This window comes from Halichoerus grypus, chromosome 4 (assembly GCF_964656455.1).
Source record: "Halichoerus grypus chromosome 4, mHalGry1.hap1.1, whole genome shotgun sequence".
NCBI classification, from domain to species: domain Eukaryota; kingdom Metazoa; phylum Chordata; class Mammalia; order Carnivora; family Phocidae; genus Halichoerus; species Halichoerus grypus.
Window position 1 is genome coordinate 95265976 of NC_135715.1, and position 10704 is coordinate 95276679.

General features: G+C 40.9%; 1 protein-coding gene and 1 long non-coding RNA gene across 2 annotated transcripts; both read left to right on the top strand.

Moving 5' to 3' along the window:
* Nucleotides 1-997, top strand: LOC118543891 (L-aminoadipate-semialdehyde dehydrogenase-phosphopantetheinyl transferase). Its single transcript, XM_036105295.2, has one exon. The coding sequence runs from the start codon at nt 28-30 to the stop codon at nt 913-915; it is 888 nt and encodes a 295-aa protein (XP_035961188.2). The 5' UTR covers nt 1-27; the 3' UTR covers nt 916-997.
* Nucleotides 998-5368: 4371 nt separating this feature from the next.
* LOC144381497 (uncharacterized) lies at nt 5369-9972 on the top strand. The gene is made up of 3 exons (XR_013446747.1): nt 5369-5684; nt 6367-6453; nt 9465-9972. It is a non-coding gene; the product is annotated as an uncharacterized LOC144381497 (long non-coding RNA).
* The last annotated feature ends 732 nt before the right edge of the window (nt 9973-10704 follow it).

Below are 10704 nucleotides of genomic sequence, written 5' to 3' on the forward strand. Positions count from 1 at the left end.
GCCCGGCGGTCCCGCGTCGTGCCGGCCATGGAGGGCGTGCGCTGGGCCTTCTCGTGCGGCACCTGGCTGCCGAGCCGCGCAGAGTGGCTGCTGGCGGTGCGGTCGATGCAGCCCGAGGAGAAGGAGCGCATTGGCCAGTTCGTCTTCGCCCGGGACGCCAAGGCCGCCATGGCTGGTCGTCTGATGATAAGGAAATTAGTTGCAGAGAAATTGAATATCCCTTGGAATAATATTCGTTTGCAAAGAACTGCAAAGGGAAAACCAGTTCTTGCAAAAGACTCCTTGAATCCCTACCCCAATTTCAACTTTAATGTCTCTCATCAAGGGGACTATGCCGTGCTTGCTGCTGAACCTGAGCTGCAAGTTGGAATTGATGTAATGAAGACTAGTTTTCCAGGTCGTGGTTCAATTCCAGAATTCTTTCATATTATGAAAAGAAAGTTCACCAACAAAGAATGGGAAACAATCAGAAGCTTTAAGGATGAATGGACTCAACTGGACATGTTTTACAGGAATTGGGCACTGAAAGAAAGCTTCATAAAAGCCATTGGTGTTGGACTAGGCTTTGAATTGCAACAGCTTGAATTCGATATATCCCCATTAAATCTGGATATTGGCCAAGTTTATAAGGAAACACGTTTGTTCCTGGATGGGGAAGAAGAAAAAGAATGGGCATTTGAAGAAAGCAAAATAGACGAGCACCATTTTGTTGCAGTGGCTCTTAGGAAACCAGATGGATCTAGACATCAGGTTCCATCTGAAGATGATTCTAAACCAACTCAGAGGCAGTTTACTATTCTCACCTTTAATGATTTAATATCATCTGCTGTTCCTATGACCCCTGAAGATCCTTCATTTTGGGACTGTTTTTGCTTCACAGAAGAAATTCCAATACGAAATGGTACAAAGTCATGATAGGATTCCCTGAGTAACAAAGGAAAATGAAAACTGTTTGTAATCTTCTGTATTCACAAAATAAATGCCTGATAGTATCAAATTTTATTTCAAAAACCAGTTTTCAAAAACAAACAACTTTTCCTATTAGAAACAGCAGGCTGTCGGATGAGGATAGCTCACTAGAATATGTGTCCCTCTTCTTTCCCCCAGTTGCACTGGATTGACACAAGGAGTAGAAAAGGTAGCGGGATCCTAAAAGTGATAAGTGCTTGTTGTAGAAAAGAGTAGAAAATACAGATATGCAAAGAGGAAACATTTAAATTCTTATCTTTCAGCGATCATGATTCCTAAAACCCAAAGTATCTTTCTAGACCTTCTTGTAGGCAAATGAATCCATATTAGTACACCTTTTTTTTTACGGAACCGTAGTGTTGTGTAATGTTTTTGTTGTCCTAAGTGCACATCTCCTGGTCGCCATCGTGCGTTTGTGGCCCGACAGGCTTCTGCTGTGTGCTTAGAACCAGGATGCTTTAGACCAGACGGTGCCCGACCGTAACGAACCTCAGTCTCCTGGCCTCACACACACCATCCAGGGGCCCTTGAGGACACTTGGTTTGCCTGAGCCTCAGTTTACTGGTTTTGCCTTCAGCTTCTCTCCCTCGTACGAGCTGCTCTTGTAACTTCAGCTCACGTTCGTAGAATTGTACCTAACAGGCTGCAAAGGCCATTTCTCCTCTCACATCTCATTTCTGTCAGTGAAGAGGACCTGCCCAGATCCCCGCGTTTCCCCTCAGTTCCTGTTGACTCAGATCCGAGTCTGCGGGAAGCGGACTCTGGGTAAGGACAGGCCGAGGCGCGGTTGGGGGCGCAGGCTCGGGGGGGGGGGGCATCCACCACGCTGCCTGAGGCCCAAGCGAGGTGCACCGCGGCGCTCGACTGCTCACCCGGCCGGGCTTGGGATTGTCTGCGGCTTTTATGCATCATAACCACGTTGTGAGGTACATGCCTGCTTAGGTCCTTACCACAAATTCTACGAGCGGCTCACAGGGCTTGAGCGTTCTTACGGCTTTGATGAGTGTTGCCAGGCGGCTCCCGAGAGGGCCCGTAATTCACGCTTCCAGTTAGTGTTAGGTGTGACCAGCCCTTCGCCCCACCTGCGTTCTCCCTGCTCAACTGTACATATGAGCCCTTTTTTAAATTTAATCTTTGCCTTATTTTTTTAATTTGTATCTCTAATTACAAATGAGATTGATACATCGGTGTTGTTTTTGGCTGTTTTTATTCCTTATGAACCACTTGTTCATTGTGTTTGCCTGTTTTAATTTAGCAAATAGGACTTAACTTAAAGTGGGAACATATTATATAAGATGCCAAGACCATCCTATCGATGACAGAATCTCTTCTATGGCTGTAGTGCATGTCTTGGGGAGTTAAAGTCTTGTTATTGTTAAATATCAAGGAGTGAAATAATTTCATTGTTTTTGTTACTAAAATTAAAAATTGTGTGTAAATTGTATAAAATTAGATACTTTGCTTAGTAAAAAAAAATTGGAATCTTTTGTAATTTTTTTATTTTATTAAGCATGCCCAAATATCCCAAGCATAGTAAATAATGTGTTTTTAAAAGATCAAGTAGCATCCGAAATAGGAAACGTTGTTATCCCTAGCATGAATGTGATGGTGAAATGGAAACCTGTCATCTGTCTTGTCATGATAATAAAGCAGTTAACTTTCGTGGGAAAAAAAAAAAAAAAGGATATCTAAGGTAAGTGAAGTGACTCACCCCACATCCCAAGAGATCAGTATTAGCATTGGAATTTCTACCATGATGTATGATCTTGTAGGTATTTTAAATATAATAGTCTTATATCCCCATATCTCCAGGTATATAGTATACTACACATCAGTGCAGTCCCTACAGGGCTTAGAAAGAAGACAAGTTTTTCCCAGCCCTGTAGGTTCTCCTTTTTGCTTTCTTTTTACCCTGGACTATTACTTCTTCCCTTCTTCCATCCACTATTACTTCTTCCCTTCTTTCATCCACTATCCCTACCCTCTCCCCTCTCCATCCTACTCCCTGTCCAAACTCCTTAAAACCTAAGTTCTCAAGAAAGGCTCAGATAAATTTATCCAGCCAATGTAACGTCCTCATAATCCTTATGGACTGAAGGTCCATATGCCCAAACATCATGTTGGGCATCGCTAAATGTGTTCCTTCTACCAGGGGTCCTTACGATTTTACAAGGTAGAGAGATAAGCCACCAAATTAAGTCTTTAGTCAAGAGATAAGTGCAGTTTTCTCTTTCTTTGAAACCACCACATGTAGGCAATAGTTTACTTTCCAAGTCAGCCACACTCTTCTTTGGTGCCCTCAGCACAATTACCACAGTCCTAGGTACTTTAGCAATCTGTATAAATCTATATTAACAAATAAAGGATCCTTCTTCATGTTCCTTCTTTAGGAACTAAAGCTTACCTAAAGCTTAACTAAAAGCAAAGCCTTACACTTTCCACTTAAATACAACTTCGAAATACTGAAACATTTTAAGATGTTGGTATCAAAATCAATCACTCATACCCAAACCCAGAAACAAACCTAGACTCCCATTATTGGAACAAATATAGCACAGGACCTGTACCAATTCTCTAAACTTCTCTGGCCACAAGTTTTCACTCTTTTGAAACAGAAAGATTGTTCTTAACAAAGACTGAGGTATTGGAGGGTTGGGACCACACCTTTTAATCTTCCGTATGTTACCATATAGAGCCTCGTCTCGGGCTCTGCCCACGCAGATGCTCAGGAAGTGCTTGCTAACTGAAGATTTTTATGATCACTGATAGAAAGACAGCATAAATGCAAAACACGATTTTTCCCTTGCCCCGAGTTACCCAGGAGCATCATTCTCATTCAGAGATGACCACATTTCAGAAAGTGGGTCTCATAAAACATACAATTTAATGAAGCCATCTGGGAAGATGATCGTCATATAAATGCAAGCTATTGATATTATCTGGCTACTTGGGGAAATACCATGTAAATGAAGGTACAACCCAGCTCCATAATTCAAATCAAGTATTGATGTACAAGGTCTTTGGATAATGGACTTTGAAGATTGATATTTCTCGCAAATCTGAGGCTAGTTTTTTCTCCTCCTTTGCAATTTTGCTATTTTTGCAATGAGATTTTATTTTACTTTTTGGAAAACATCTTTTTTTTTTTTTTTTTTTTTTTTTTTAGCAGGAATCTATCAGTGTCAGCTGGGAGTCCTGAAACAGAAAATTTACATCTGTCTTTATCGGGGTTTTTAACTTCTCTTTTTTGAAGCAAGAAATGATGCAAACATCACAGGCATTTCTTTCCTGCTCCAGTAATTATGCAGCATGTTGTTCAGTTATTCAGCCTCCCAATTGACTCAGCTGCTTCCTTTTCTGTTTTATTCTTCTAGCAGGAAGGTGTGTTCTACTCCTGATACTATCCTGAAGACTGTTCTGGATGAAGCCACCCAATGATCTGTACTCTCTTTTCACCATGTTACTTCCTTTCTCAGAGAGACAATTGCTAAAACAATACCAAGTTCAGTCATGCCAGTAATCACAAAATGAACATTCAGCTAGCTCTGGCACTCTCCATCTTTTACGTGGTCAGGGAAAGGGATGGAGCATTTCCTCCACACTTAGGATTCTGCCTTACTACCTCCGCTGAGGGAATTACCTCTTGCACGGAGGCAGCACCTGCCCCCACAGTGTAAACTGAAGTTCCTCTGGGATCTTACTGTCTCTGCTGGAAAAATGCCATCCAGTGTTTGTGCCCACTTTCTAAAAACCCTGAGTCCGTGTGGCCCTGGCTATCTCCAGACTCCTCTGCCATCACACACTCACCAAAAAATATATAAATCAGTCAATATCAACACTCCTCCTCAAAGTTGTGTGTGTGTGGGGGGGGAGTGTTCAAGGACATTGTCTGTGGTGGGTTTGCTGGTCCCAGGCACCACACAGAGTGTTCATGTAGAGAATGCACATGACACGGGTTGGGGACATGGAAGCAGAGAGGCTGTTCCAAATGTTTTGCCTGACTGACAGCTGGGGTAGAATACAGGCGGGGAGCTGACAACATATCCTTGATCCTTAATCCTTTTCATTAAGAAATGTTCACTGAAGAAACTCCTCCTCCCATTGCCCACTGTCTTGCATCCCTAAATCACAGCTTCAAAGCAAGTGTGCCCAGAGCTAAGGACCAAGACACTCATATGCCCTGTATCCTAGAGACAAGTTTGTACACTGAGAAGCAAGGTCAGAAGAATCTGCTGGCCCTCTTTCTCCTCGGGCTGCCAGGCCCTGTCACTGTCCATCCATGATGGGAAAATAATAGTCTGAGTTTCAGCCGAATAAGCTGATGGGAGGTCTAGTGTCTTGAAAGCCATATAAGCAAGCCCATTTAGTGAATGCTAGGCCAGATAGGGTAGTGGACACGGGGGTACACAAGGGAGAAACCCAGTTTGTGCTTTCAGAGAGTTCTCAGCCTGACAGGAACATCATAGTATATTTGATTATATGGATCTGTTAATGTTCAGCCTGACAGGAATATCATAGTATATTTGACTATATGTATCTGTTAATGTTCTCAACATTATTTTCCATGTTTAGAACCCCCAAATGTATTTTTCATGAAAATAAACTGCAAACGTGATGACAAAAATAGTGTGAACATCACAAGGAACTGGAGCGCGGACCGCAGAGATAGCAAGTACAGAAATTCCACCCAAAGAACTGACGGTAACAGATCAACAGTGAGTACACCAAGAGAAACAGCAGATTTGCCTCAAAGAAAAGGCATCGGTACCGGGGAAAGCCTTTCAGCTTCTCATAAAACATCAGACCATTATGGGAACTCAACACTTATTTTAATAAAAAGGTATCTTTGTGTAGAAAAACTAGTCTCTCAGATAACCACGTTTTCTCAGCACTCAGAGATAGGTTATCACAATAGGAGAAAACAAAGAAGTGGGGTGCGCTCTTCATCTTGAGTCACAATATTGGTGGGAAGGTGAGTTTTTGCATATGGAAAAATTAAAGCGATATTGAGTCACACTGTAAAATACTTTTAAAACCCTTTGTCTAATATCTGAAGATTCTATGGAGAAAAAAAAAAGATGTATGACCATAACCAAGAGGTAAAAAATTGAGTTTAGAGGGTTTTTGTAGTTAATGGGGGTGTGGGGGGGAGATGGGCAGTGACAAAGGACTTGAGGTTTGGAACCTGGGAAGAGCTGATAAAATGTTTTTCTGTGCAAACAAAAAGCCAAATCCTTTTTAACTGTTCCCTGAAGTGATTTTCTGTAAGCATCAAAAGTCTAAGACCAATAGGATTTTGTACTCTGTCATTAAAGTGTTTGGGAAATTTTGAGTCAAATATAGATTTGTTTAAAAAAAAAACCCAGAAATTGTTTTTCTGATTATTTCTTTTCATAGCAAAAAGACTCAATGGGAGATGATGAAGAGGAAAGCAAAAACTACCCATAATACTGTGGCAGAGAGATAATCAGTATTAACATTCTGGTGTGTACTCTTCTGAACATTTTTCTATGCATGTGCACACGCATGTTAACATACACTTTTTTACAAAAATGAAATCATACCAGGCATATTGCTTTTTCATGGATTTTTTCCTTAATAATATTTCATTTTGCATCTCAATAAATATAGGTTTAAATGAGTATAGTGAGTTATGTTCCCCCAAATTTCATGTCCATCCAGAACCTGAGAATGTGACCTAATCGGGAAATAGTGTCTTTGAAATTTTAATTATTTAAGGGTCTTGAGATGAAATCATTCTTTTTCTTTTTTTTTAAGATTTTATTTATTCATTTGACAGAGAGAGATAGCGAGAGCAGGAACATAAGCAAGGGAGTGGGAGAGAGAGAAGCAGGCTTCCCGCGGAGCAGGGAGCCCGATGTGGGGCTCGATCCCAGGACCCTGGGATCATGACCTGAGCTGAAGGCAGACGCTTAACGACTGAGCCACCCAGGCGCCCCAAGAGATGAAATCATTCTGTACATAGGGTCCTTAAATCCATTGACTGGTGTCCTTATAAGGAAAAAGAGGGGGATTTGGACATAGAGAGGCCCATGTGAAGACAAGACAGAGCTTGGAGGATTCTGCCACAAGCCAAGGAACAGCTGAAGGCACCAGAAGCGGGACGAAGCAAAAAATGTCCCCCTCCACACCCCCCCACTGCCAGAGCCTTCAGAGGCAGTGTGGCCCTGCTAATACTTTGATTTGGGACCTCTGGCTTCCAGAACAGTGATAGAAGAAATTCCTCTGGTCTTAAGCCACCCAGTTTGTGGAAACTCCTTATGGCTGTCCTAAGAAACCCATACAATTAGCATTTTTCTTGGCTGCATAGCATTTATTGTATTCCATTCCACGTGGAGGTACCACAAGGAGTGTAATATAGTGATGGATGTTGTTGGTGGGCATTTAGGTTGTTTCCAATTTTTCATTATTGCAAATAACACCGCAATGAACATTTTTGTTCAGGCAACTCTGTGCCCTTTTATGAGGAGGGAACATAGCTTAATGGTTAACAGCATAGCATGGGTCCCAAAGCCAGAGTCACACTGCCTGGATTAGAATTTGGGCTGCATTACTTATTAGCTCTTACCTGAGGAGTAACTTAGCTGGAGATATGCTGTTATATGGAAAGATTTTTTTTACAATGTCTGACATATAGTAAGTACTAAAGACATGTTTCCTATTTATATTATCGGAGATGGATAATTCTTTCTAGTTCAAAGGAGAAGTACATTTTCAAAAGTCAAATGCAATCAGAAAAGGCTTAGGAATAAATCTAATAAGCACCAGAGTTCACTTTTGTTCACAGGCATACACACTTTCATAGAAAAATTAGAGCAGAAAGACTATGAATACTTAATTTCTAACACCTTCGACAAAACAAAGAAAGCACATTAGGAATTTATTGCCATTGACTTTGAAAAGGTAATTGTTAATTGTTCAACACACTGTCACTTAAATCAAACTGCCTCTAATTTCAACCCTGGTTCTGCCACCTTTTAATCTGGAGGACATTACTAAACTTCCAAGCTCCTGAATTTTTCAATCACATACTGGGATAGTTATTTCAATCTCATTAGGACTATTACAAAGTAAACTGAGGTACTTTATGAAAGTGCCTAGTATAAAACCTGGAACATAATAGAGGCACAAAATAGTATACTACTATCACTAAAAAAAATTAATGTCTAAGGAAACTCTGAGGAATAGTCTATTGAATAAAGAAGACAAATCTAAGATACTTGCAATCACTTCACAGATGAATAATGAATAACGGTGGTCTACAAAGCTTTTTGACCATGTACCCAATAAGTGAAAAAAAAAATTTGCACCATGCTCCTCCAACATATGGATATTTAATTATAAATTATAAACATGTATGATGGTTTCCATATGCACATTATAAAACTCAAAACTAGAAATGTAAAGGGACGAGATGAAATTTTTAAATTCCGGCTTTTTCTTTCCATACTCCAGTGGATCATCTTGAATACCCACCACCTTGGGTTCATGCATTTCAATTTAAAGATTCCTGATGAGGGGCGCCTGGGTGTCTCAGTCTTTAAGCGTCCGCCTTCGGCTCAGGTCATGATCCCAGGGTCCTGGGATCGAGCCCCGCATCAGGGAGCCCCACATCGGGCTCCCTGCTCAGCGGGAAGCCTGTTTCTCCCTCTCCCACTCCCCCTGCTTGTGTTCCCTCTCTCGTTGTCTCTATCTCTGTCAAATAAATAAGTAAAACCTTTAAAGAAAAATACAGATTCCCGATGATAAAATATTCTCAACTACAAGATGGTATAGAGATGGAATGGGTGCAAGGATTTTCGGATCACTAAATGCACATGGAACTAACCAGCAAAACATTTCTGGATCATGTGAATACCTATCTGTCTGGTACATGGCCTGTTGCTCATTTTTCAAGATTTGATTCTAAGTCCAGCCCCTGCATGAGATTTCTGGCACTTCCAGATAGAACTGATAACTGCTTCCCTTGAACTGCCCCCTACCTATACAGAGATCTAGCATGCATCTACAACACCTGATTGCATTTACTAGCTTCTGTGTCTCTCTCCCCATCTTGAACATCTGCTTCTCAAAGGCAGGGATCCTGTCATATTCTTCACTGATTTTCAAGTATTTGATATACAGTACGACCCGAATAAATACTTACTAAATGAATGAGCTAACAAAACTAGATAGCTATACAGTTCATAAAAATTAGTACGTCCTGGAAACACGTAGAAGGAAAAAAAGAAAACGCTATGAAATGTTAAGTACAGCCTCTTCGACATAAGAGCATGTTTAATTAGATGGTAATGTCTGACTTTGTTAGGAGCAAATTTCACAGAATTTCCCAGTGAATTCTCCAGATACTGCAATGGAATTCTTGGTTGCTTCGCTCCTCTGCACAGCTCTCCTCTGCTCTACAGAGGAGGGAAGTTAGGCCTGGATGGGCATGTTTATGTACTTTCTAATCATACGTTTGTTTTCCCTCCAAGCTCAGTTCTGCCTGCCAAGAATAGCTCAGGATGACAATCATTTTCATGCTTTCAGTCCAACAAAGGCTCCAGAAGGAAAGGAAGAAGGGAAAAAAGCCAGAAGTTGAACATCAACAACAATGAGGAAAAAGAAGAAAATAAGTTTAAATAACCTGCTCCCATATTTTGCTATCCCATCTTGGCATTTTAGTACTCCTGTTCACCTGAAATTGGAACAGTGTGGGGCTGTTGGGACCAGTAGACTTTAAATAGCTACAAGAAATAAGAAGACTCCATTCCACCCTACACTTATACCCTTCAAGCGTCACTTGAGTTTTTAAATCTCTCTCTCTCACCAACCCCCTTTGTCTTTCATGTGAACTTGAAGCCATGACTAGAAAATGTTCACAGTATTTATTCCTATGTCTGTTTCTTTAAAGCATTGTTTTCCAAAATGGGTTCCATGACATGTTCATACATGCTTCATGGAAAAAGATTCTGTGGTGAAATGTTTGGGAAATTCATGGTTATGCAAGTTAAACAGATTTCTTTGCAACAGGCCTTCTCGTGTCCTTTAATTTTCTGACTTACCTGGTCAATCTCTAGGAGGAAGCATAGTTCACACCAAAGAACCCTCTTTTTCCAGAATCATCTGGCCAAACTAGTGTTCTGATTAATGCACTTTTAGAAATATCACCCTTTTGGGAACCCTCTTACACTGTTGGTGGGAATGCAAGCTGATGCAACCACTCTGGAAACCAGTGTGGAGTTTCCTCAAAAAGTTAAAAATAGAGCTACTGTATGACCCAGCAATTGCACTACTAGGTATTTATCCAAAAGACACAAACATAGTGATTCAAAGGGGCACCTGCACCCCTGTGTTTATAGCAGCAATGTCCACAATAGCCAAACTATGGAAAGAGCCCAGATGTCTATCGACAGATGAATGGATAAAGAAAATGTGGTATATATATTCAATGGGATATGATTCAGCCTTCAGAAAGAATGAAATCTTGCCATTTGTAACAACATGGATGGAACTAGAAGGTATTATGCTAAGCGAAATAAGTCAGTCAGAGAAAGACAAATACCATATGATTTCACTCAGGTGGAATTTAAGAAACAAAACAGATAAACATAAGGGAAGGGAAGGAAAAATAAAATAAGATGAAAATAGAGAGGGAAGCAAACCATAAGAGACTCTTAACTATAGAGAACAGACTGAGGGTTGCTGGAGGGGAGGTGGCTGGGGGGTGGGGTA